General features: G+C 45.6%; 5 protein-coding genes and 1 long non-coding RNA gene across 6 annotated transcripts; 2 read left to right on the top strand and 4 right to left on the bottom strand.

Moving 5' to 3' along the window:
• Positions 1–29: 29 nt before the first annotated feature.
• On the bottom strand, positions 30–6,923 carry LOC112881309 (RNA-binding protein 42-like). The gene is made up of 7 exons (XM_025945978.1): positions 6,795–6,923; positions 6,396–6,681; positions 5,754–6,041; positions 5,563–5,660; positions 4,283–4,379; positions 4,098–4,183; positions 30–513 (listed from the first exon to the last, which is right to left on the bottom strand). The coding sequence occupies exons 1-7, from the start codon at positions 6,921–6,923 to the stop codon at positions 370–372; spliced, it is 1,128 nt and encodes a 375-aa protein (XP_025801763.1). The 3' UTR covers positions 30–369.
• LOC112882959 lies at positions 1,982–3,693 on the top strand. The gene is made up of 2 exons (XR_003226732.1): positions 1,982–2,297; positions 2,402–3,693. It is a non-coding gene; the product is annotated as an uncharacterized LOC112882959 (long non-coding RNA).
• A 1,103-nt stretch (positions 6,924–8,026) lies between the features above and the next one.
• LOC112882951 (pentatricopeptide repeat-containing protein At1g26460, mitochondrial) lies at positions 8,027–11,661 on the bottom strand. The gene is made up of 7 exons (XM_025948152.1): positions 10,921–11,661; positions 9,894–10,110; positions 9,206–9,685; positions 8,888–9,094; positions 8,655–8,792; positions 8,399–8,585; positions 8,027–8,249 (listed from the first exon to the last, which is right to left on the bottom strand). Exons 1-6 carry the CDS (start codon positions 11,547–11,549, stop codon positions 8,403–8,405), a joined length of 1,854 nt encoding a protein of 617 aa, XP_025803937.1. The 5' UTR covers positions 11,550–11,661; the 3' UTR covers positions 8,027–8,249; positions 8,399–8,402.
• Positions 11,662–12,152: 491 nt separating this feature from the next.
• Positions 12,153–16,487, bottom strand: LOC112882954 (COBW domain-containing protein 1). The gene is made up of 10 exons (XM_025948156.1): positions 16,238–16,487; positions 15,600–15,817; positions 15,105–15,219; positions 14,754–14,843; positions 14,423–14,581; positions 13,820–13,939; positions 13,178–13,288; positions 12,907–12,988; positions 12,721–12,828; positions 12,153–12,499 (listed from the first exon to the last, which is right to left on the bottom strand). The coding sequence occupies exons 1-9, from the start codon at positions 16,376–16,378 to the stop codon at positions 12,773–12,775; spliced, it is 1,092 nt and encodes a 363-aa protein (XP_025803941.1). The 5' UTR covers positions 16,379–16,487; the 3' UTR covers positions 12,153–12,499; positions 12,721–12,772.
• Positions 16,488–20,049: 3,562 nt separating this feature from the next.
• On the bottom strand, positions 20,050–21,918 carry LOC112880110 (zinc finger protein ZAT4-like). The gene has a single exon (XM_025944596.1). The coding sequence runs from the start codon at positions 21,649–21,651 to the stop codon at positions 20,341–20,343; it is 1,311 nt and encodes a 436-aa protein (XP_025800381.1). The 5' UTR covers positions 21,652–21,918; the 3' UTR covers positions 20,050–20,340.
• Positions 21,919–23,412: 1,494 nt separating this feature from the next.
• Positions 23,413–25,826, top strand: LOC112880113 (40S ribosomal protein S3a-like). Its single transcript, XM_025944601.1, has 6 exons — positions 23,413–23,556; positions 23,685–23,790; positions 24,707–24,844; positions 24,926–25,111; positions 25,213–25,413; positions 25,495–25,826. Exons 1-6 carry the CDS (start codon positions 23,498–23,500, stop codon positions 25,591–25,593), a joined length of 789 nt encoding a protein of 262 aa, XP_025800386.1. The 5' UTR covers positions 23,413–23,497; the 3' UTR covers positions 25,594–25,826.
• The last annotated feature ends 470 nt before the right edge of the window (positions 25,827–26,296 follow it).

The following is a 26,296-nucleotide window of genomic DNA, read 5'->3' as shown; positions in this document are numbered from 1 at the left end:
CAGCTCCAGCTAATATAGAAACACCTCTGTTTCGATCGAATTTTAGATGTATTGAAGGAAATATCATGTTCATTCAATCCTATACAAAGAGTGCCGCACTCTCAATCTTATACAAAGAGTGCCGCACTCGTAAAAGAATGAGAAAAGCAAACAAAATAGTTCAACAGGAGATGCTACCTAAAGCAAAAGGTCAGGCTCACAATCTACTCACGACAAAGCACTCATTGGTCAATATACCCATCACACTATTCCAGCATTTCACTGTAATACCACATCAACGCAACTACTAAGGAAAAGAAACCAAAATGGTGCACAGCTGGTACCGGGTGGCACTTAGTGGCCTAGCGCTACGTTTTATGTTCACAAGCCTCACGGAACCCCATAACGAAATGGAGCAACATTGTCAATTTCCATAGAGCATGTAACAGCAGGCAGCCTTGCGTCTTGACTAGTGCAGTATATGAGTGAAGAGCTTTCGGACGTTGAATCATCCCAATTCTCAAGGCAGCAGCACTGCATGCACATACAACAGACAAGCCATCTATCAGACCCCTGTGGATTGTACAAATAATTTCATATGCAAAGCAACCTTAAGTCAATCTATGGTATCTAATAAAAAAAAGTCAATCTATGGTAGAGATACATAAAGATTTTTCGTTGATTCCATTCAGTCATTCAGAGACAAGAGAGTGAGAGCAGCACAAAAAAAAACACATGTGAAAGCCAAGGAAAAACAGCATTAAGAGCCAAGAATAATACAAGAAATAATTGCTTCCAGGGGCACTTGCAAAAATAATGCTGAATGCTCTTTTAGAAAAAGATCACAATTGGGGTGATATTAGCATTGTTTTCTTAGTAATTTTATATAAGACCTATGCAAAATCACCAGCTTGACTATATTCTTTGTTTAGGATTAAAAGCTGATCATACAATATATCATTTTTTTTCATTCCTCAGTTCCCTCCATAAAATCATTATATGCACCCAATATTTGTTAGCCCTATGTTCCGAATTTGCATGTGCTTTGTCCTAAGTATATGAAACATCAAACTAGTTTCACTAGATAGACCATGAAATATATTTTCATAGTGCCTTTACATGCTATTTTAGATGTTAATGTATTTTTCTACAAACTTGGTCGAAGTTAAACAAGTTCGACTTAGGACAAAGCTAAAACAATCTACAGTTTGGAATGAAGTACATGAAAAAGTTGCAAATGGCAAACCACAAGACCAGGCTAGTGTTCAGGCCATGCAAGTAAAGGTTATATACTTATATGCATTTGCATGCTGTGCAAATGATAGAGCATTATCCACAATTCAGTAAACGAAATATTATTGTACACGCCCAGTATTTGCTACATGAAAAAGACTAGTATTCAGACCAAGCAAGTACAGGTAATATACTTATAGCATTTGCAGCTTGTGCAAATGATAGAATATTATCCACAATTTGGAAAAATGAACATTAAGACCATGATGTGGCACCATAAATAGAGCAGAGCATTTGTTTAAAGCTAAGCCATCATGTGAACTGAGAAGGAACTTACCATCCGCAGGGGTCACCCACGGTAGGGCATATAATAGCTTTACTTGTGAAGAATACTCTTCTTGGGCACTTTAGGCTTCCTCTGGACATCTTATATATTAAAGGCCCCTGCCCCTTGCCCTCACCAGAATGGGCCACGTCATTCTTGCAGACGTGTTCAAACCGGAGAGGCGGAGGGACTCACGTGACGTTCAGCCGCAAGCAACACTCCGGGACAAGCAGGCCCATGGCCCAAGTTATTTCGCCCTCCCGTTCCGTCTTCCGTCAGCCCGTTAAGTCCCAGGCGCCAGATCCGTTTAGCTCTTCTCCTCCCTCCGCCTCCGAGACTGGATCTCCCGTCAATCGTTTGGGACGCCCGCCTCTACCGTCAGCCAGCGCCGGCGATGCGGCTCCTGTGCCCGGCCGCACGTCGCGCAGCCGAGCCCCGCCTCCGGTTCTCCCTGGGGCCGTCGCTGCCGTACTTGCATGCCGCGCGAGCAGCGAGGCCAGCGGAGGCGGTGGTGGAAGGGTGATTCGACCTCCGCCTTCCACCCAGGCGAGCAGCGGTGCGCCGCGGAGAGCTGGTTGAACGCTAGCCGCACCAGGCACTCCCGGGCCAGGTAGAACCACTACGCCATCCCTTTCAGCGTCGTCTCCTCCCAGACCATCTTTTCAATCCACGGTTGCTGGAGGCGTGCTCTCTCCTTGTGCTGCCGGCCGCCGCCAGCCCCCCTACCGCTGCCTCCTTCCTCTCACCTCCGCCTCCTTCAGTAAGTAGCGAATGGCAGACCAGTAGCTCCTTGTGATCCTACAGATGCGTCGTTCTCTTGTGCCTCCTGCACTCCTCATGATTCAAGTGCATACACCATGGCAGCAGCTTGCAAAGTGTTCGACAGAATGCTCATGAGGAGACTTGGGCAGCAACATAAAGATAGTAGTTGTCTGATCTGCCTGTAGTGCTCTAACCAGTAACCACATCAAGAACAGGCCTACTCTTCTGCCAGGTTAGAATTTTTCCTCTACTTTCATTGGTTGGTCTGATCTGTACAATGATATGTACACCCTAGCATGTGTAGCCACTTTTTGTTAGTTTAGTGAAGAAATTATGATTCCCCAATTAGAACTAGAGCCAAATTATGATCCAAATGATAATGCAAACTTCAAAAAGCAACTATCATCTTTTTCTTAGTTTAGTGAATAAATTTGCCTGAACTTTTGATCTCATTATATTTGCCTGCATCATACATGAATTTTGGAGAATGCAACTCCACCTATCCATGCAAGTATCTAAGGAAAAGGCTACATTTGTCTGATGAATCATTTTTTATATGCTATCAAGATTGCACATGTGCACTGAAATTTCCGAAACAAAAGAAAGAAGGGTGCAACAATATCTTTAAAAAATAATTGTGCCTAATGTTTGTCGTTACCTTTTGACAATGCTGCATGCACATATAATGCCTAAGTTGACCTTCTTGAGTAAGCAAAATTTTAATTATATGAACAAACTTTTCACCAGCTTAACAGATGGATCAGAAATACATGTAGTTTTTCTGCCATTGCCTTTTTAAATCAGGGAACATGCATGGACCTTAACTGGTGAGGTTCCAACTGAAATATCACTGAATGAAGACCACTTTTTAGCAATCCTATTGAAATTTACATATTTGAGTGCCCCTGTTGGCGAAACCGTACTTTCAGTTTAGGTCCATCCAATTGCTCTGAATGTTGACCAATTTGTGAAAATTGAATGACGGAAAATTTTCGTTTGAGAAATGCATCTACATATTGTTGATCAGCTTTTGTGTATGTCGGAGGGATGTACAGGAGATGTGTTCGTCAGTTGTTGAGTTTGGCATCGAACTGTTAATGTTCAACAAATTGGCCATTATGATGATCGTTTGCATTTTGAGATAATCATAACTCTGGATTGTATAATTTGCTCCTTCCTTTATCAGCATGACCTAATTTACTGCGCTGTTAGATTATTTTGGATCAGCATCCTAATCTACCAACTAAATGTTTGGTGGCCATGAATTATGATCTTTTCATGTAATATATTGCTGGACAGAACCTTAATGGCTGCAGCGAAACTAAGATGTGTATTTGTATTGTAAGTTGCGTGTGCTTTAAACAAAAAGAGAGTTGTCATGTTATTTGTCTTTATTCTTTCCTTTATGTGTGCTTTAAATTTGTTGGCATTGTTGATGTTAGAAACGTAGAACCAAAAATGTTTTGCCATGTGTATTTCCTGGCTCTTTTTTATGAGTTCTCAACCAATAGTATCCATGCGTCTGTCATTTTTATTTTTATTCTCTCTTCTTTCTTCTCTGGAGATATATCAAACACTATGCTTGACTCTTATCTACAATGGTCTTCTGTATGATAAAGTGTTAATGTAACAAGAATGTTGCAACACTTCTAGGCTGGTATAGTTTATCATACATTTAGTCACTGCAGGGCGCGCAAGGCGCGCCCAATGGTCTAGTGATTCTGAAAGATTACAAGTATGGACGAAATTAGAGGACATGAGGAGAGCAAAACATTTAAACAAGGAAACAGGGAGACACCTTTTGCCTTTCTAGAGCCTCAACATCTGTCCTCTCCTTCCAATTACTCTTACGTAATTTAATAGGGCGGTTCCCGACATATTTTCCTGAGAGAAGTTTGTTCGAAAGGACAAGGGGAACAGTCAATCATAACATGCAGATAAGCAGCAGCAACTGAATCTGCAGAATCTATTAGAGATACAAACCATTCATTTCTTTTATTGCTGCAGCAAGATCAGTAGGGTTTGAAAAGCTCACAAATTCATATCCTTTAGTTTTGCCAGTCCTCTTGTCTCTAACAACCTGAAATAAAAGAGTACAATCCAAATTACCACCGCATGGAATCATGAAATGAATGCCAACTGTTGCATACAATTACCAACATAAGCCTCATCCGTATAGCTAAGCATCTGGGTCGATCATAAATAGGAATTGAATGTAGCGGCTAATTTAGTGGCCGGCCTCTCTCATGTTAGAATCTTTGCCTCCTTATCTCTTAGCTCCTCTCTCAGTCAACTAGTATAGGTTTCTCTACATGGATTTAAGCAAGGAAGGAAGAAGAGAATAGTTCAACAAGAAGTAGTTTGTTTATTATTAGCTACAAATTTCTTTAGGGATAACTAAGCTAAACTAAAGCCTGTTGTTTTTCTTTTGATTTTGTTACTTCATCTGTCTCAACAAATAACTGCTAACACATTTTTCCAGAATAGCTGATGTGAGAAAGATCCATAGGAAAAATCCTCAAGTTGCTGGTTTTCCCACATGCATACAACACGATTGAAAAGGACACAATGTAACAATTTATGGAGTTAGACAGTTTTTAATTTGGACCACAGTTTTTAATTTGGACACCACTGTTTCTATTCTAATTTAGAAGTCAGTTAAAATATCACATTATTCAAGTATTCTTTTGGGACAAATCTACACATCCTAAACTAAACATCTACAAAAAAAATAACAGACAAGGTCAAAACAGCAGATTACACAAAACCAAAGAACTTTCTCTGTGACCAGAGGGAGTATGTTGCAAAGCATGGTTCCGCCATCAATAGCTTTCTATTGAAATATTATGATGTGCAAAATATAATTCATGCCGAAAGATTAATTCATATATTATGTTGGAGCTCATTCATGACAGATGATACTGAATCTACCCAGATCAATCACTTTTGGTGTAAATTCCTATAGAATCTACTCTATACCATGAATTTGGTAATATATTCCACATCAGCCTTTGAAATACAGCGTGAATGCTGTAGGTTACCTACCTAGATCAGTCATTTCAGGCCATACTATCTGCATAACTTTTGACTTATGAGGCAGCATTATATTGAACTGGTTGATAATTGGCCATGGGTTTCACCACCTTGTGCCACAACTAAAAAACTGAGTATATTTTTTAATTTACCTTGGCTATCATATGGAGACTCTTGTAAAGAATTTTACAGTATACTCATATACTTGCATATTAAAGAGGACAAGTTACCCTTGCCATGTTGAATGAGGGGAACCGTGAGAATGCTTTGGAGAGAACGTCGTCATTAACTTCGTTCCCTAGATCTCCACAAAACAGCCGATAATCGTCTGCAAGTTATTGAGAGTTCAGACCCAATGAAACGGGAGAAGGGTGAGGCATGAAACAAAGGAAACTGAATTAAGAGAAGGCATGGTTGGTACTTTCGGGCCAGTCGGTGAGGGTGGGGTCTTCCCAGGATTGTCCGGCGGCGCGGCGGGGGATGGGCTTCTTGTTGGTGGAGGGATCAGCGGGCCTGGCGCTGGCGCTGGCCGCCGGGTCGAGGACGTCGCTGGTGGCGAGGGCAGCCTTGACGCTCTGCAGCGCCTCGGGGGTGATGGTCTGCGCGTCCCGCTGGAAGAGCTGATGCGCCTGATGCAGCTGCTGCTGGTACTGCTGGTAGCGGAGGCGGAGGATTGGCAGGCATGGAGGCGGACCGACTAGGGGATTGGCTCAACCGCCGCCGGGGTAGCAAGCCACGACACAGGCGTTAGGGTCTTCTCTTGTGTCGCCGACCCGTCGTTCGTCAGGTGGTGCCGCCGGAGAAATTTCGATAGTTGACGTCGAATCCGCGCGCCTCGTGACATTCAATTCGTTCGAAACATGACTCCCCACGCGAATTGTTTCGATTTGAGAAATTTTTTCTCCTTTTCTTAATTTCGAGATTTCCGTTTCATTTTCATTTTACAGCGCATGTGAGCTAACCGTTTTGCCCCTCGCCTTATCCATTCGTCTCTCGTCTCTTCCTGCCTCTCGCTCTCTTCCCGTCGCCGCCGCCGGAAGCCCCGCCATCGCTGCCCCTCCACTCCCGCCGCCGTCAGGAACGACCTGGGTGCCCGCCGCCTCCGCGAGCAGCATCTGCGCCCGCTGCAGGTCCGCGCCGCCGCCCCACGCGGCGCGCCCGAGCCGGCGCACGACGGCGGCGTACTCGGCGGCGCGCGGTGCGACGGCGCGTTCGTGGCCGCACTGCAGCACTCGCCACTGGCCAGCGCGGACCACGGGCTTGACGACGAGATCAAGCTTGCCCTCTCTCTTTCGCCATGACGCATTCGTTGCTAATTTTGTTGAACGTGCATGGAGATCGAGAGCAGACTGAGCACAATCAGGTTCGATCCAGCCGTAAACAAAAGGAGAGATCATACCATGTCCTCTCATAAATTGGAGAGAACTGCAATGCTTCACATCAAATCATCACATCACATCACATCAAATTCTTTTTGCAAAAACAGATCAATCTGGCACTCGGCGGTGACGTTGACCATGGCGCGGGCGCCGTCGAACTCGGGGCCGATGAGCCTGGCGGCGTAGCCGCGCATGGCGAGGCAGCACGGCATCCTGCTGCTAGGGTTAACCGAGTCCGCCGCCACCGCTGCTTAGCGCACCGCCACAGCTGGAGGTCGTCCCTGACAGCGACGGGAGCGAAGGGGCAGCAGCGACTGCGGCGACGGGAAGAGAGCGAGAGAGGCAGTGGAGAGACGAGAGGTAAGGTGAAGGGCAAAACTGTCAGATCGCATGCGCTGTAAAATGAAAACGAAAACAAAAATCTCGAAATCATGAAAAGGAGAAGAACCTCCCAATCGAAACAATTCGTGGGCAGAGGGTCATATTTCGAAAGATTTGAGAATTAGATGTGAAAAATAGTGAGACGCTCGAATTCAATCTCAAATATTGAAATTTCTAGTGCCGCCGTGCCCGCACCGCTGCGTCTGTGCGCCTGCCGCTCGAACTCTTTCGGCAACCTGCGTTTTGGTGGAGCAGAAGGATTTGGCCATTTGGGGGTTGATGAGAGAGCTGAAGATGGATTCCTTGGATTCGTTGCCTCTCTCCCCGTTCCGTTCGGTGTTCTCAACCAAAACGTATTGCATGGATGAAAGCGTATTTCTAATTACGCCTCTCCTTATTTTTTTGCGAAACAAATTAGGCCTCTCCTATGTGTGTGTGTGAGAGAAGGGGGGGGGGGGGGGGGGGCGTGGTGTTCTTGGTGCATCATCACCATCTATAGACTTGTTTGAATGTATATTAATCTCCTCCAATTCATACATATTGGGATGGATTGATTGAGGTGGAGATTTAGTTCATTTTTCCCCTCCAATTCATACGTATTAAGAGAAAATGTGTTTATCTATAATGGCAAAACCATCTAGAGGATTAAGTTGTCCGATTTCTTCATGGTGCAACATTCCTGGTTTGGGTGGCCAAAAACAAACTGGTTCATTAGTTAGGACAAAAAAATAAGGCATGTCAAGAGGATCGATTATCCATCGATCTGAGGATGTCACATTACAATGTGCCAACTTCCATACAATCAGTTGCCACGTCGTGGAAACGCCTAAGCAATAGACAAATTAAATTTCCCACGTCGTGAATAGCTTCTTTTGAAGAAATCACGACCCAAGACTTCGTTAGTTGCATCCCAATTGCAAGGGGGCGATGTCAGTGAGATGCAAGATGCTACTATAATTATGAAAAAGAACTGACATTTTCGATTTCTGAACAAACAAATAGTATGACAGCCTTATTATCATGTCCTAACATCAATCCTGCCAGCAAAAATGATGGGATGGGTAACTGAAAATTGCTTAAAGAGTCTGGTACATCAAAATAATTTACAAGCTACAATGTCTGCTTTCCCAAATGCCAGCAAACTGAGCACGAGCTACCTATCAAAATGAAAAGAACACCAGCGTCAAATGAAGTCAGAGAAAAACAAGTCAGCGAAGCCTAAGCAGCAAGATGCAACATTAATTCTCTGGGCAAAAAACAGCAACCACTACAAGGTGTGAAATCCAATAGATGGACCAGTACTTACTGCTTCAGTACACAGGATTGTATTCTATGTTATAAAGCAACTCTCGCCTGTTTTCGCCACCCATTCGGTAGTTGAACTGCTTAGCCAGGGATTGCACCTTCTTGTCACTGTCAAAGTCTGATTCACGAGAGCAGCGTCTTCGAACCTTCTTGAGAGTATCCTTTGAAGGCGTGAATCCAGCATCAACCTGAACCGAACATAATTAGAGAAAAGTTTCCATGCAAAAATACATTTTTGAATGGTAATTTAGACTAACCATCTTATCAATTACGGCAAGAGCAACTTTTGGATCTTTATTTGCAAGATGGGCGTCGACAAGTAGGGAGTATGTCGTTGCATTTGGTTTAACACCAAGAGTTAATATATGCTCGAACACATTACAAGCTTCTTCTGTCTGCAATACAGGAAAACAGATTGAACAAATTGCTGTGGAACAAGTCGAAAAAAGGCCATAAATATAAATTATATAGACCAGACAGATAATAATACCCTTTTCTTCTTTCCAAACGCACACAGAAGGGCGTTGTATGAATGTATGTCAGGAGTGAGTTCAAACTTATCCTTGATAGCCACAAAAGTTTCATATGCTCGGTCGATATCCCAAATGTTTGCACAGCCTAATATAACACAGTTCAGGGCAGCAACAGATTTGTATGGTGGATCCGCACGAGTCAGATTCTCCAATTGAACATACACCTGCAGAGAAGAGCCTATATAGGATTAGGGTATTTCATCATTCTTTGCAAAAGAAAAACACAAATGGCCATCTCAATAGATCATGTATAACAGGTTCTATGCGAATAGTACCGAATCCAGTGTGCTAAAGCCATCTTTGCAGCAAGCAACAACAAGTGGATGCAAGGAAGTAAATGGCGAGAAGAGCTCTGGATCAATGTCCTCGGAGTTCCCGTAGGCATTTTCAAATTCACGCAGTGTACCAAAAGCCCGTTGAAGCTGGCCAATTGATGAATGAGCATAAATCTTGGCAAGATATGTATCTGGAGTGGGTGCCCTCTTCTGGCGTAGGGACTTCCGTAGTAGCGACCAAGCAGCATTCAAGAGGTCAGTACTATAAGTTCTGCCAGCAGCACTTAGAGCTGATATCACAAGACCTTCATTAACTGACAGCTGAGCGGGAGGTTTAGCATTCTCACCACAAACAATCCATCTTGCAAGAAATTCCAAAGCAAAAAGAGCTAATTTGCTATTGTTAGCTTCAAATGCAGCTTCTGCTATGTCAATGCACCAGGCCCATTGTGGACACAAGACTTTGTTCTTATCTGTTGTCTGAAACAAAACAAATCACAGTATCATAAACAAGGCAGCCAAATATTTTTCAAGTTGACATGCACATGCAAAAGGTATACCCCAAAAATTAAGAACAAAGACTAATGGGTATATAACCCCCAAAAAAAAACATAGAACTCAGACAAGCTGCAATTAACAATCCTAAATAACTCAGGTGCACTAGATTAACCATTCTAAGAAGAAGTACCTTGCATTTCTCTATAATTGATGCCAATGTGTCCAATCTCCCAGATCTCACGCATGCTCGGACATAATCAGTGAAAATAGTTAGGGATAGTGTGTGGCCTGATTTAAGCATCAGATCCAAATACTTCAGAGCTGAGTCAAAAAGGTTCTGTCTAATCAAAAGGCCAACGACCAAATTGTAGGATTCATCATCTGGTACGGTTCCTGTTTGCAGCATCCTGATTTCAACAAATAGGGAACCGTTTCATAGTCAAATCTAATATAGTGGAGAGTCACAAAGTAACATTGATAGAACACATAGAGATAAGTTATTGCCATACTAAAACACAAAACAGAGGAGCAAGAGATAAAAGGAATACAAGAAACCTATTGTGCAAATCAAACACTTTTCCAACTTGATGCTACACAATTTTGTTTTAAGAAGTTAACTACAACAGTGTAAATAATAGAATTTTCTGGCATTAACATCTCAACCTCAAATGCACTTTTCACTTCCTATATACTCAGCACTGATACAATAATATTGTAGAACCTAAGGTCGACGCACCTTGTCATGTATAGGATAGTTTGTATTGACCACACATCAAAAATCCATGATACAGCTGTAGCCTCAGCAAACCAATTCACACAGAGCATAGTGAACCAACAAGCTTCACACATCCACAAAATCAAATGCAAAACAAATCAAGAGATCAAGACATTTCCATTTTTTTTCCATTATTACGTGTGTCAATGCAAATTATATGTCGCTAGTTCCATTTTCTACAGATATGCTGCCCGTTCTGTATGCCTCCTGTCAAGCTATCAGATTATGGCCCTAGCGTATCAATACAGTGCAAAGTAAAACAAGGAACTCTGAATCCGTCGGCTCCCAGCAGATTCTTATACGCCCGAACCTAAAAATATATCATACATACACTACCTACCAAATAGGTGGCCACAAATTCAGCAAAACCACGACAATTCAAATCTATCATCCAATGCACTTGGCAATGGCAATGCTCCTATAACAAGAATAACGCACTCACCGTTCAACGAGCTTCTCGGCGCCCTCGGCCTCCTGCGCTGTGACCATGCTCTTGAGCACGAGGTTGTACGAGGCCGTGTTGGGCTCGATCTCGAACTCGCGCATGTGGTCGGCGAGATCGAGCATCTCGTGCGGCATGGCCCCCGTCATGAGGTTGGCGCGGAGGTAGTGGTTGAAGAGATCGACGTCGGGGCGGTTGGGCTTCCCCGTGGCGGTGTCGAGCGAGCGCACCCACGAGTCGAAGAGCTGCTTCATGTCCTCCCACCGCTGCTCCGCCATCCACTTGGCGAAGGTCTCCTTGAGCCCCGCGGCGTCGGAGTAGGCCGCCATGCGGTTGTGCGCCCCGAAGGGGCTGGCCCCGACAACGGCGGGGAGGAGCGAGGAGGGCGGGTTGGCGGCGGCAGGGTTGCGCCAGTTCTCGCCGTAGAAGGGGCTCCCCGTGCTGGGGTTCGGGGGGAGCGGGGCGGGGTCGGGGGCGGCGGCGGCGGCGGCGGCGGCGGTCGGCTCCGGGGAGAGCTCCGCCTGCTGGGGCAGCGCGCGGGATGAGGAGATCGCGGCGCGGAGGAGGAGGAGCTGGGGATTGCGATTGCGGCGGAGGAAGAGCGAGGTGGCGGCCGCCGCCGCAGCCATGGCGGCGAGGGATTAGGGTTTTAGCGGGGGCGGTGGGGAGGGAGGAGTGGCGGGGCGAGGGAGAAGACGGCGGCTGAGATCTTGAGATGGGCGGGCGAGATGGGTCAGGAATGGAAGAGCGGAGTGCTGACTGAGTTGGGGGTGGTTCCGTAATTTGGAGACCTCAGTGGGCCCATTGCTGTAAGCCGTTACGTGTCACATGTCGATGAACATGAGTCTATTGGACTTTAGGAACCAACATGATCAGCTGCTTCCGTACGAGGCACTCGTTGAGGAAGTTTGATTCGAAGCGGATGGTGGAATGGTCACCCACAGGATCACTGCTATCAGAACCATGTATGGGTATGAAAGGTTTACATTGTAGTTCCTGTGCAGCAATAGTTCCTAGGATCCGCGCATAGGACCAAAACAAAAATGCGATACTCGTCACTATCCTACTTAGCCAGATGCTAATGTGAGCTCCAGTGATCAGCAGTAGTTTATCTGAGCTACGCTACCTCTTGAGTGAAGTTTTGCAGAATACAGATCACAGACTAGATGCCCCAAAAGAGGCCACCAATTCATGAAGCAAAATTCACCTGATGTATCTCAGTTCCTACCTCATGAAAAAACTCCGCCACAGCTCTTGTATTCAACGTGTTTTCAATCAGCTTGCATACACTTTGAATTTAAATCCTTCCACAAAGTGCATCTCATTATAGGATACATGCCTCATCCACAAAGTACATCAGTTTGCATTCTAAACTGAACAGAAAGTAGAAAAAGTCTATCACGGTGCGTTGGAGAAGCACTAACATGGTATTACAGCAACAAGAGCAGTTCAGTCCTCTTAATCTTGGAATTGCTTCCCCCTATGAAGTTTCTCCGCTGACGAAATATACATATGGAGCACCTAAACTGGTGAGTTTAGACCGATAGGGCCCCTTCAGTTCAGCAATACACAGAGGTACCTGTGTGTGTAGAGGGAAGTTAAATCGGTGTGTATACTTATAACACATAAGTCTAAACTCGAGACTATTTCAACAGAATCCACGCCAACTTGTGAACGTAGCAACTCATGGTAATGGCAGCAGAATGGCCTAAAGCAAAACTATCCATATTCCATAATGGCACGTGATGTCCTCAAAATGGAAAATGTGAACGAGAACTGCCATTACAAAGGACAACTTACATTGCAGAAAAATGGACAACTAATGTTGTGAAGAGAAACAAGATCATCATTGTCAGCCCTTGCAACCAGAAAATGAATCTTGAAGAGCATTGATATCCAAATTGCGGCCTGTGGCAAAATGAGCATCAAAAGATTATAACCACTTCAGAATTTCCAGATTATAAACTACTGAGGTTTGGGTTTTACCTATGACAACTATCTTGTTCATGCGAGACTCTGTCTCCAACCATTTTCGAGCCGGCATAACTTCGTAGACTTCCCTCACGGCCTGCATAAGGAAAAATCAGACTTCAGTAATCAGTAGGGACAGTCCTGAGTGACAAAATAGTATATCCAATCAACTTCACAACATAATTAGATTGCTATCGGGTTTATAAGGGGAAATCTAACAAAAATGCTTGATAGCTCTAGCTCATGATGCAATCCTTCCTGGTTGTTGTATGTATGATGTAACAACCTGTAATGTATGAACTTGATCTGAATCATGGATATATAAAATCCCTTTACAACGATATATATCCAAAGTAGATTTCTTTTCCCACAGAAGATCTTCAAGCCACGATTCCACCTGTGAAAGCGAGACAACATAGTATCAGACAAATATGCGAAAGGACTGATAGCTGGCAGTTTGACATTCACTCAATTAAGAACTGAGAAACCTTGGGTAATATCCACTATGGCATGGATGCTAGAGAATATTAAATAGTCTTTCCGATAAAAAGTAGTTAATTTTGTCATTAGTTCAGCTGAAAAGGAAAGTGCTGAACATCTTGTTTTGATCTCCCAAGAAATACTTATCTTCGAAATCACAAATTAGGTATAGGAAAAACTTATCCTATGAAATAAGAATGCCACATAATGTGGAACAGTAAATGAGAGAAGTCGAGATATACTCTGAAGTTCTAGCAAAACTACGCAGTTTATACAAAGAATGCCAATCTGACCCTATTATTGTTGGTGTCACAATTGTACATATGTCAACTTTGTGTCCTTAAATAAGAAATCTCTTTCCAGTCTCCATTTTCTGTATACCAATGTCTTAATGTCTGAGTTCATTACATAATTCTGTTGAAACGGTTCATTTAAGGAGAGAAAGTACCTTAGCCAAGTTAACTGGATCCTGTTCATAGATGCACAAGGTGGAAATACTGTTATCATGACGGCGATCAGGTGGTATTGATTTACTATAGTCCAGCAGTTCCTGCAGATGAGAAGAATTCTAGCAAAAAGACAAAAGAAGTCAGTTCCATCCCAAGATCACACCAATATAAATTTAGCATGAATAATGCCTTATAATGGGCAAGGAATCAGCTTTGCACATTTATTATTTGCTTGTTGAATCCATTCAGTTTATTAAAACTCAGAACATATAAGAATAATGTTGGTTGGTAGTGTAATATTTTCACACCATTAACATTATATGAAGTATCGAGGATCAAATGTAATGCCATATAGTTGCTCAAGACTTCAATTTAGAGGGCCAATTGCTAGTTAGCAGGAGCACACACAAGCCTCAAAGCAGTAGTTCATTGAATTGTTGGTTAGATGCATCCTTCATAGCTTTACGCTACGGATATAGACTATATCACTGTAGAGTTCAAATGGCCTCTGAGAATTGCCAGACAACAAAGCAACTTATGCTTCAAATACTGGAGTAATTATGGGGGGAAAAAGAGCTTAAGTTTTTAACTAGTTTACTGACCTTGGCACCATATGCCTGCCTGTTAAATACTTCATTCAAGTCAACCTGGCACCGGACAGACCGCACCACCGTAACCAGAGCATTCACATCATGAATATGTTTTTCCAAATCCTCAATGTTGCCCTTCACTAGGTCAATTTTGTTCAATATCACAACATCCTGTTACACAAGAATTTGACACAATGTTATAGTTATTTGAATATTGGACTTACGAATTCTAACTGCAGCAGCAAGAACAAACAAGAAAGCTCCACCTCCAAATTATAGAGGTGAAGATCCCAAAAATAAACCACGCATTATAATAACAATTGAGAAACAAAGGATAAGTTACCGCAAACGCAATTTGATGAAATGCTTCAGGGAATGAGGAAAAGTTTTTGTGCTCATCAATCTGAACCCTGAAATTTTTTGCATCAATGACCTGTAGATAGATGGCTAAAACATATTAAAAAATGCTCAATGTGATGCGATATTTTAAATTGTGATCGAAAGAGCAACTACAGAAAGCCAAGAACAGATAATTTGCAGAACATATAAATTACTATCAGAAAAGGAAATGTAAAGAGGAAGCTGCACAACAAGTTTATACATGTGATTAGCAACAGTGTTCTCTACATCTCACAAGATGATGGTTGACAACTCATCAGACAAAGGGAAACAAAGAAATAAGACATGAACTAACCGTAATAATAGAATCCAGTCTAATTGATGATTCCAGTTGGTCGTCTAGCCAAAGAACAGAGACAAGTGGTGCAGGATCAGCCAATCCTGTTGTCTCAAGTAATATATGATCCATTCTGCAGAATACCAAATTACTCTAACATATTAGGACCAATGCAGTATCAACCCAACTTACAACATAAGACCAATGCAGGAGCATGACCTATCATCAACAAATTAAATTAAACTTCACAGTTTCATGCAGGTAAGATAAGGCAAGCAACCATCGTTAGCAAAGATATAAGCAGGGTGTTGTTAGCCAAAAACAGGATGTCAGCAACTTTGAGCTACAGGCAGGATGTCAATATCAAATTAATGATTTGGCCACATCAACATATCAAAAGGTTAAGAAAATAAGAACCAAAAGGAAACATATAGGAGGGCCCATATTTCTGGGATCCTAGGTTGTACTTGAATCAAAAGTATCCTCGCGTAGATAGGCGTAACTGTATTTTACCTATCCTTTCTCTGCACAAGCTGCTCAAGTGCTTGAACTAGGCTGTGCTTTACAGAGCAACAGACACATCCATTTGCCAGCTCCACCCATTCCTCAACGAGTGCACCACCTTGACCCTCATTGATCATCGCCCTCTCAACCCCAATTTCCTCTCCAAACTCGTTTAGTATCACGGCGATTCTCTTTCCATGTTGTTCATTCAAAATGTAGTTGACTAACTGAACGTTTCAAGTTCAAAAAGAAACATAAATCAGCAAATCAGCAAACTGACTAAGAAACTTAACATAACACTGCTTGAATGGGTACAAGTGCTGCCATAAGAAAGCATAAGGTGGACTATACCTACATAATAAGTATGTCAGGAAAAACTGAACTGGTGACAACTTTCAGAGGGGCTGCTGAGATAATCCTATAACGCATAATCATGATATGACACATAGATTAAACTATATTAAACTATGACTTAATTTCCTGAGATTAAAGCTATGCCATCATTTTATCAGCCCGACTCGAATATCGAGTAGCCAGCGATTTGCCTCTCATTCTATGTAGCACCCAGATGCTGATGCGCCTACTTCACCAAATACAGCGGAGGAGAGGCGGCAGTTACGCCGTTAGGGTACGGAGAAAAATCTCACCGTGGACTTGCCGGCCCCGAGGTAGCCGGTGATGACGGTTACGCCAACTGGCGAGGCATCTGAGGGAGCTGGCGCCGGAGGAGATGGCACCCGCGGCGGGAGCGCTACGGCGAGGGGAGGGCAGTCGTCGTCGTCCTCCATGGCGGCGGGCGGCGGCGCAGAGAGCCGAGAGGGAGGGAAAGCTCGAGGGCTGCTACGTGTGACTGCGCTTTCTTCTCCTTTTTTTTCTCTTTTTATTTTATTTTTATTCTTTTTTCTTTGTGTTTTGTGCTTTTGGCTATCATGGTATGAGAAATAAGCTTGCAAGGTCTACCGTCCGATCCACGTCCGAGGGCTCTAAGAAAATCTAACGCCTACTTCATTTATCTGGGCATCTATATAGCCAGATGGGGAGTAACATTTTTTTTAGTATTTCTTTTCTCTAAGCATGAGATTATATCTTTTACATTGATAAAGAGATGTTTTGTTCTATAGTTTTTAGTATAAAAATAGAGGGATGTGATATACTCCATCAATTCAGAACTGTTTGACACCGTTCTTGTGGACACAAAGTTTAAACATTCATTTTTTTACTCAAATTTTTTTGTGCAGATATGTAAAAATGTAAGTCATGCTTAAATTACCTTAAATGATAAAATAAGTTAACAAATGATGCACACATATTTTTTTAATAAAACGAATGGTCACTGCAAAAGATCAGTTCGTTGAATTTTGGATTGGTCTAATGACCCAAGGAAATCAAAACCTGCAGTACTAGATATAGACATGTAGCCATGGTACATTAGTTTGGAATAAGAATATATTCTTACATGGTTATTATGGTCAACTGTTTTCACTGATTGCTTTTGTAAACCTTGCATCATTCGGCATGGTCTTCTTAGATTCCAATGCCACTGGAAGTTCCCAACTAATTAAAGAACTTTTCATTCTTTAACCACCCCTAATGGCAGTGCACTGAAAAGCAAGTATCATGGCCTGACACGATGGCTGATGAGAGCAACATTTGCTAGAGACAGGGAGGTATGACTGTTACATGTTTCCAGGGGCATGTAAAATGTGTTAATCTTTTTTGAAAGAAGCTTTGCGAAGAGTATCCTCAAAGCTTCTTCCAAAAAAGAGAGAGAGAGAGAACCCCCAAAGCTTGGCTGGTATGATCTTTTGCTCACTAGCTAATCAATCGTTCTCATTATTACATCCTTGAATTCACATATACAACCTTTGCTTCTGCTAGTCCAGTATCATCATCAAATAATGTCACTTTCCCAAAACAAAATAATGTACCGACTTGTTAGCGCCTTTCAACACCTCTGATGGCAAACAAAAAAAACAGTAACAAGAAAGTCAAATTAGTTAGCGACAATTTATGGCGTTTTTGCAGCTAGTGGTTGCCGACTAATCCGGTCACAAGCACCCAATTAGAGCTCCTATCTTCGAGACCCCTCCCCTGGCTAATTTTAGCAGCACTGTACTGACCACTGAAGCAGGCAGATCTGGATCTGCCTGGTAGCTGAAGAAAGGTTGGTTTAAGTGGTTACAAGGCAAGGCAAGAGGCCAATGGCTCCTTTGTGCAGTGGTGAGAGGTGTTTGGTTTGGTTGGGCACACATTTGTGGGAACCACTAACAGAAGTTGCCTGCACATCGTTGGCCTCTCATGGCTTTGTTTATGGAGTATGTGTATCCCCCCATTGTTGTCTCTGAAATGAAGTCATCACCCAGAGATGATCAATGTTCCTTTGCATGAATATATACATCTGTATATCTTTCTCACAAGTTGCTTGGAGTGTGACCTGAGCCTTTGGCTAGATGCAAGAAGAGCTTGCGACAGCTCATTTCTTTGTAGGCTTTGGCTCGTGATGCCTGCTATTCCAAGGATTTTATGCATGGACATCTAAGTTCGAGGCTTAAAAAACCCTAGTATTGTTCTAGGGACATCATTGCTGAGCAAAGATCTCACGGTTTGTTGGTTTGGAGCCGAGTGAAATTAGAGTAAAGTCACTAGAAGAACACTCTCTTGATTGGGCGCCGCCCATTCCGGTCAATGCTAATGAAGACTAAGAAATCGCGTTATTATATGTTCTTGTGCTCTTTTGATCATCAATGATATTCTGAAACATATTTTCAGAAGGCACCAGCAAAACAGCCATGTCCATGCATGGGCCAATGCTTGGAAGTACCCGGGCTTGAAGCACATCAGCACTTGAGTCTGCAGAATCGAAAGCACCAGCAGAGACCACACGCGGATTGGCTCTGCTATATAATCCGTGGTCAAGATGAGGCCGCTGCCCCATCTTCGCGCCATAAAGAAAAGAGGAAGCTTGCCCAACTTGTCATCGAGAGCTCCACCACCTAATGGGATGGAGAAGAAGACCGGTACAAGGCCGTGGTCCCATCTGATTGGCACCGATAAAAAGAGGCGCTTGGAGATCTCCATCGCACCTGTTGAAGCTGCCGTGTCTCCAAAAAAAAAAACGTAACCATCAAACACCGCAAAACGAGAACAAATTCACAATCTTTGTTGCATCTTGGCCATCAAACTTTTTCAGTTTTGATCAGTGGCAGACCTGCGTGATGGCACTTGCATACTCCTGCAACATGGGCCTATGGAGCATTGTTCTCCGATGCAGTGCACTGAGCCGAAGCAAGGAATATGCTACATGCATACACAGATGTGACCTGAACAAACTAAATGCGTGTGTGATGTTGCCCAGCCCGGCTGCTAACACCTCCGGTCCAAACAAAGAGAAGAATCAAGGCTTCTGCAGGCAGCAGCAGGCTGCAAGCTAATTTTGTGCTTTGCAGTGGAGTATATATAGAAATTTCGGCAGCCAAGTGTCCTGTGTCCCTCCCGAGGCAAAGCTAGTTCAGCGGAGGCGAACAAGAAAGAGACATGAGCACCACAACATATGCGTGAGCTGTCTGTACGTCTCTAGAGAGAGAAACAGAGGGGAAGAAAGATGGCATGATTACGATTTATACTAATCTTTAGCGAGGAAAATCTAAACTATCTCGCCGCAAGCTTGCTAATGCAACGAGAGAGAGAGAGAGAGAGAGAGAGAGAGAGAGGGAGGGAGGGAGGGAGGGAGGGAGGGAGGGAGACCGGAACGGTGAGCGAGAAGACTTGTCCAAAGTTCTGGCGGACAAGTGAACAACCCCTCTGCACACTGCACTGTCTGAGCCCACATGCCATCCCACACATGCATGCCAAACCTCTTTGTTCAGCAGTACCCATATGCTGCATAAAGATTTGCTGTTCCACTGTCCTAACCAATCATTTTGTTTGTCACTGAGACTGAGAGCTTGCAGCTCCTGAGCTTCCATCACTGTACTCGTCGGCCCCTCCCCTTGCTTGAAGCTGCCTTCCTCCTGTTTCGGTTGGCTCACATACTCGACACCTCTATTGATCGACCTAGCTTGCACAACACAGTGCTTCTTTATGCACATTGGCACATTGCATCGCAGTGCTGTCTGTCAGAGGAGATAGAGAGAGAGAGAGATAGAGATGTATGGTACGGTACTCGCGTTGCTTGCTTCTCTCTCAGGTATGTGCAATGTGTTGCCCAATTCACTAATTCAGAGCTACCAACCAGTAGCATGACAGTACCGTGGTACTCATGAGCATGCAGCAGCTGAAGCAATTGGTTGCTTTGAGGCAACTAATCGGCTTCAGCCTCGCACAAGGCAGACCTCGTCTCAAATTGGTGAGCAAAAGTAGGAGCGGAGCAAAGGTCGGCATTGACCCAGAAAATCACGGGGGATTGTTAGCTAACTTCAGCAAGCATATGCGCCAAGTTAAAAATAACACACCGACCAAGTCAACAGCAATGCTTTTCGAGCTAATCTTAGCATCAGTTAACTGAACCAGCTCGGCTGCTGTGAGCTCAGATCATCATAGCTTATTGGTCTAGTACCCTGAAGAGCAGAAATGCTAAAAGAATTTGAAGTAAATAGACTGGGAGAAAACTCGACCTCTTCTTAATCTTCCTCCAAGACTCCCTGAAGCTTGCCAAAAATGAATTGAATTGAATCTGTACATATCCTCACCATTGATCACCTTGATTTGCGGATCAAGCTTGGTTCAGTACAGCGGCCAGCGAGGCCGAGCTTCATGCCGCCTCCGGTGGAGCCGGCGGGAGGTTGAGATCAAGGAACCCGGCCGCCGAATGCTGCTCCTGGTCCTCTTCCGCCTCGCCGGCGTAGAGCTCGCCACCGTCGGTGGGCATCAAGTGCGACCGCTTGTGCCCGCTGAGCGCCTGCCTCGACGAGAACACCCTGAAGCAGACCGGGCAAGCGAACTTTTCCGCGGCCGCTTCGGCCGCCGCCTGAGCATTGAGCTTGCCAAAGCCGATGGCCACCGAGTCCGGCGACGCCGAGGGGGACAGGGTGCTGAACGACGCGTACGTCTCGGTGCTCGGCTCCGGCGCGGGGGATGCGGCGGCGGCGGCGGCCTTGGGGGCGCTGCAGCTGGTGTTGATCCGCTTGTGGCTCGCACGGTGGCCGCCGAGCGCCTGGTACGAGCTGAACACCTTGCCGCACCCGGGGCACTCGTACCGGGTCCGCTTCGGCGCCACGGCGTCGCGCTGCTGCTTCGGCGAGCTTCGCTTCCTGCCCTTGGGGACGCGGCCCATGATCTTGGCGTCGCCGTGCTGGAGCAGGGCCGAGGCGTCGTCGGAATCGCGAGCGTAGCCGCTTCTCGGGAGGCCCGCCCGCTTCTTCGCGCTCTCAAAGGGCTCCTCTTTGACCGGCGAGCTCCACAGGCCGGTGTCGCGCGAGAGCATCAGGAGGCAGAGCGCGACGTCCTCCGGTTCCTTCTCGAACCCGCACAGCACCGGCGCCCGAGCGGGGGGCGGAGCCGCCACGCGCATCGATCGGCGCCTCCGCCTAGGGGCCGCGACCAGCGCCGTCACGGCCGCCGGCTCCAGCACAGGCGCCTCCACCGTCGTCACTACCATCTCTGCTTCCTCTGCTTCCGCCTCCTCTGGAACGAATTCCTCTTCCACGTCCACGTCCTCCTCCTCGTCGCGATCCCTCCCGCCGGACGCATGGCTCCGCATGTGCCGGAACAGCGACCTCCACGATGAGAACAGCTTCCCGCACTCCCGGCACGCCTTGTGCTCGCCATCCCCATCCCCATCGCCGCCGTCCTCCTCCTCCTCCTCCTCGTCGGCGAAGTCGGACAGCCGCCGCGTCTTCCTGGGATTCTCCCTCAGCCCGTACCCGACCACGCCGCTGGAGCTCCGCCCACCGTCCGCCGAAGCACGCGCCAGCTCTTCGGCGGCGTCACCCTCCGCCGCCGCCTCGCCGAGCGAGAGGTGCGACCGCATGTGCCCCCCGAGCGACCGGCCGCTCGAGAAGCTCTTCCCGCAGACCTTGCATCCATGCCTCACCGCAGCGAGCTCCATCTCCACGGCATCCATCACGAAGCGGGGAGCTGGAATTCAGGTCCGGGGGATCGAGAAACCGGCCCGGAGGGCCATCGAGACGCGATCGGGGGAAGGATGATCTGCGGCGCGTGGAGGAGCGTCGGAGATCTGGGGGGAGGGGGAGGGGGAGGGGGAGCAAAGCTTGGGGCTAGCGGAGTGCTGAAGGAGTAAGAGGGGAGGAAAGGTAGGGTGGTGTGGTTAAGCGGATGGCGAAGCTAGCGGAGGTCGTGATCTGCTCGGAGGTTTTGTTGGGGCGACGGGTGCGGTTGGGGTTGGGGGGGAGGAGAAATCCATGCATGGAATCGAAGCAAAGCTAAAAACCGAGAGGAGAGAGAGAACCACGTGGGCCCCGCCAGTGGAGAGAGAATGCGGGTTACTTTCGAGAGGGAAGGGGATGACGTGTTAAATCTACTAGGACGACAGGTGGCGCCACGGCGGCATCAGGGTGCTGCATGTGTGAGTTAGGTATTTACTACTTGCACATTAGTAGCGGCATGCATGACAACCGTACGATTAATGTGGGGATGACACGTAGCATGCAGTGCCTCGATTGTTAAGTAACAATGGTTTTCTTGCGCGATAACAGCTGTTGTGATGACTTTGTGCGTACCTGTAATTAAGTTTGGCCTATACGTGAACCGGTGAGTAAATTTGGTGAGGTACAAGGTAGTACTCTATCTTGTTCCTGGTCTCTTGGAGATAGAATGGCGCAAGTGAAATTCGCTTTGCATGTCCTATAATTTACAACATTTATCTACGTATATAAGAGATTTCTACGTAGCATTTTCTTATTAAAGAAGCGACCCACTTTTTCACCATTCTTAGAGAAGAAGACTAAACATCTCGCGCGACCCGAGAAAAGGTTGCCGACCCCTTGGGAGACTAATTGCAGTCAAAACAAGGGTTACAGATATAATATCTATCGATCAAGGATTTTCACACGTATAATAGCAGCCGTGCATGGTACTTACTGTTTCTCAGTACAGCCAGTACACTGAATATTAGGATAAGGAATTGAGGATTTTCTTGCATGGTGTAAGCTATCATAGTGAGCGCTACATGTGTGGCAACCAAGCACTCAAATAATTTGTCACAAGACAGCAGTGACACACATGACAATTGTATGATGGAGTGGGTATGACAGTGTACTATACATGTACGTCATTTGCCAGCATCGATGATTTCTCCTGCATGGCAGTAGCTGTATGAGATAACTTCGTGTTGACTAGTGCTTTAGTTTTTACGAATTGCTTCGTGCCCTGCTGACCACAAAAGAGCAAGGGTGGCACACATTTGCTGGTACACGCCAAGTTTCAACACTTTCTTTTGCTGGCCCTCTTTTCAACTCTTTTGTTCATCACCCAGCCTGTCGTTTCTTAATCGCTGGCGCCTGACGGCAGCTTTGTCAATCACCGGTGGGCTGGCCAGACACATGAAACGCTCCAGGGGAAAACAGGATCCAGTTCGCAACGCTCGGCTGCGATCAGCCGGCCGGCTCTCTCGCGGGCCGAAACGTGGCCCGCGGGAAATTAGCTGGCAGGCCGTGCATGGGCCACGATCGCGATCGGGCTGGGTCGGCTGCCGGCTCCGCTCTCGGTCCAGGCCACCGAAGCCCCTTAGTGGGCCGGAACCCCTCTTATCTGCTACTGGGCTGTGTGCCACCAGGCCGCCGCCGCCCGCCGTGCTCGCAGGCCTAAGCCACCCAACCGTCAACGCGGCCCATAATCATCCGCCTACAAAAGGCCGCCTCGCAGCAACCCTAGCGGAATCGCGCTCCCGTGCCCGCAAACCCTACCCCTCGCCGCCACCCCGCCGCCGCGCCCCCCCCTCGCGAGCAGCCATGGCTGTCGGGAAAAACAAGCGCATCTCCAAGGGGAAGAAGGGCGGCAAGAAGAAGACGTGAGTCCCCGCACCCTCTTCCCTTCTCTCCCCGTCCGTTCTACAAATGCGAAATCGTCGGTTTCGCGGCATCCTCTGGAGCGCCGGCGCTGATCCGTTTCTTGGTGCCTACTTGTATTGCCTTGCAGCGTCGACCCCTTCGCCAAGAAGGACTGGTATGACATCAAGGCCCCGTCGGTGTTTAGCGTGCGGAACGTCGGCAAGACTTTGGTGTCCAGGACCCAGGGTACCAAGGTATGCCCGCCACTCTTCTCCCGCTCGCTCTAGTTTCGAATCGTACTGCGGCTTCGTGTACTGCGGTGAAGTTCTGCTTGCTTAGTCGTTGAGATAGATGTGTAGGTAGGGGTCGATTTGTTAGGGTACTTGTTGAGTCAGGTTGGGCTTTTTTTAATTGTGTTTGTGCGGCGCCTGTTCCTACATGTCTGGTAATGATGTGATCCATATGGATGCATTGCAGGGGGAAACTGATCCACGTATGGTGACTTATAACTCCTTTGAAATCATACTGATTAATATGTTTGGGATAGCATTTGTATGATCTTTGATTTAGAGTTGGTTCCGGTTTTCAGTAGTCCAACATGAACTTGGCTGTCTTGAATTGAAGTCTTGATCTTAAAGATGAGACATTTTTAGGTTGCAGTTGGTGTAAATATGAGCTACGGAAGCATTTAGGTCCTAATTTGTTGGGTGTTACCAGTATGGACTTAGTGTCTGATGTCCTGTTATGCTTTTCAATTCTCTAGTTTGTAACATGGTGACATAAGTTGATGCTAATGGTAATGATTCCTTCGTTTGGATTTTTTGGCTGATTATGCACTGTTTGGTTTGGTTTTTTATATCCATCACTAATTGGCAAATGAATCAATACCGGGCTTAGGATTCTTTAACAACTCTTGGCCTTTGTCCTGGCCTTGCTAAGGTTACAGATCATGCTTGGGAGAGCTTTAGCAACTCTTTGCCTTTGTTGTTGGCTTAATTACAGATAATTTTTATTATTAACTATATGGAAGGACGTGCTGAGGATCAGTGAATTTAAGTACCCCTGCTAGTTCCTTTGTAGTTTTAGTAGAATTCTCAGTCTACAATTTTTAATTTAAATTTATTTGTGATTGTAATTCCCTTCAGCTCAATTTCTTACTTTTGTTTTTAGATTGCCTCTGAAGGATTGAAGCACAGAGTGTTTGAGGTCTCCTTGGCTGATCTTCAGAGCGATGAGGATCAGGCGTACAGGAAGATCAGACTTCGTGCAGAAGATGTGCAAGGAAGGAACGTGCTCACAAACTTTTGGGTAATGATCTCTGGTTCCCTGCACATAGTTGCTCACCCAATGTTCTATATCATGTGTCTAAACAGCTTTCCATCTTGTTAGGGCATGGATTTTACTACTGACAAGCTGAGGTCACTGGTGAAGAAGTGGCAGACCCTCATTGAGGCTCATGTCGATGTCAAGACAACTGACAATTACATGCTCAGGCTTTTCTGTATTGGCTTCACCAAAAGACGCCCCAATCAAGTGAAGCGCACCTGCTATGCGCAGGCGAGCCAGATCCGTCAGGTAACAGTTCTGGAAATATCTCATGTTCCGAAGAGGCTTAAAACTCTATGTTAGCTAGTCTGGTGGCTCTTTATATTGATTGACACCATTTCTTTGTGCAGATCCGGCGTAAGATGGTGGACATCATGTCAAACCAAGCCTCAACATGTGACCTTAAAGAGCTTGTATCGAAGTTTATCCCAGAGGTCATTGGCAAGGAGATTGAGAAAGCAACATCAAGCATTTTCCCACTCCAGAATGTCTTCATACGGAAGGTGAAAATCCTGAAGGCACCCAAGTTTGACTTGGGAAAGCTGATGGAGGTAACTACTCTAAGCAAAGTAATTATGTCTTCATGTAGTTTTGTAATGGTTACTTGATCTAACGCTGTGTGTGACTCCCAGGTGCACGGTGACTACAAGGAAGATGTTGGTACCAAGCTGGAGAGGCCTGCTGACACTGACGAAGCCATGGCTGGACAGGAGGTCGCCGCTGCAGAGTGATGATGCTTTTGGGTTACTTTTCTGTCGTTTATGTTTCTAGGAACCTATCGTAAGTTGGTGATATGAACTTCCCAGTCAACGTTTGATACCTGCTTTGCGCCACACTTTTGTCGAGACCTGTTCTGTGGCTGCATGATTTCGTATGAAAACTGAAGAATATTTGCTGGGTTTTCCGTTTTGGCCAGTAATTCAGATGGAATGGAAAGATCAAGTCTGAAAGTCTTGCGTGCCCATTTGAATTTAAGCATGCATTCGTACCTTGATCTTGGGCAATTGTTAGCGCATGCTTCAGTTTTAGCAACTTGTGGAACGATGAATTTAAAACTTCAGTTTTTCCTAACCAGCAAACTCTCTATCGACTCGTGATCGTTTGACACTGCGTTTCCTTCCCTACGAATATGAAAGTGTGCCGACTACTATGTGGCCCTCAACCTCAGGCTCTCTTAGTCCCGGACCATCGACTCACAGCATCGAGTTTTATCCTGCCTCGTGCGTCTGCCAATCAAAAAAAAAATTCTACTTCCTTTCTTTTTCATGTATCTTTCTGATCAGGAAAAATGAGACCTCGTCGAGCATCTATTCATTTATTTTTCTGGTTGAAAGTTTTCCTATATAATTAGATGGCTGCAAGTCATCATGATTTCTCGGGTGTGTGTGTTGAGGTGGAGAGTGCAAAGCATGTCCGGAAACACGCACCTGGAGG

The sequence above is a fragment of the Panicum hallii genome, chromosome 2, assembly GCF_002211085.1.
Source record: "Panicum hallii strain FIL2 chromosome 2, PHallii_v3.1, whole genome shotgun sequence".
Taxonomy (NCBI): Eukaryota; Viridiplantae; Streptophyta; class Magnoliopsida; order Poales; family Poaceae; genus Panicum; species Panicum hallii.
The sequence above is the reverse complement of the archived record's forward strand: the minus strand, read 5'-3'. Positions and strand labels throughout refer to the sequence as shown.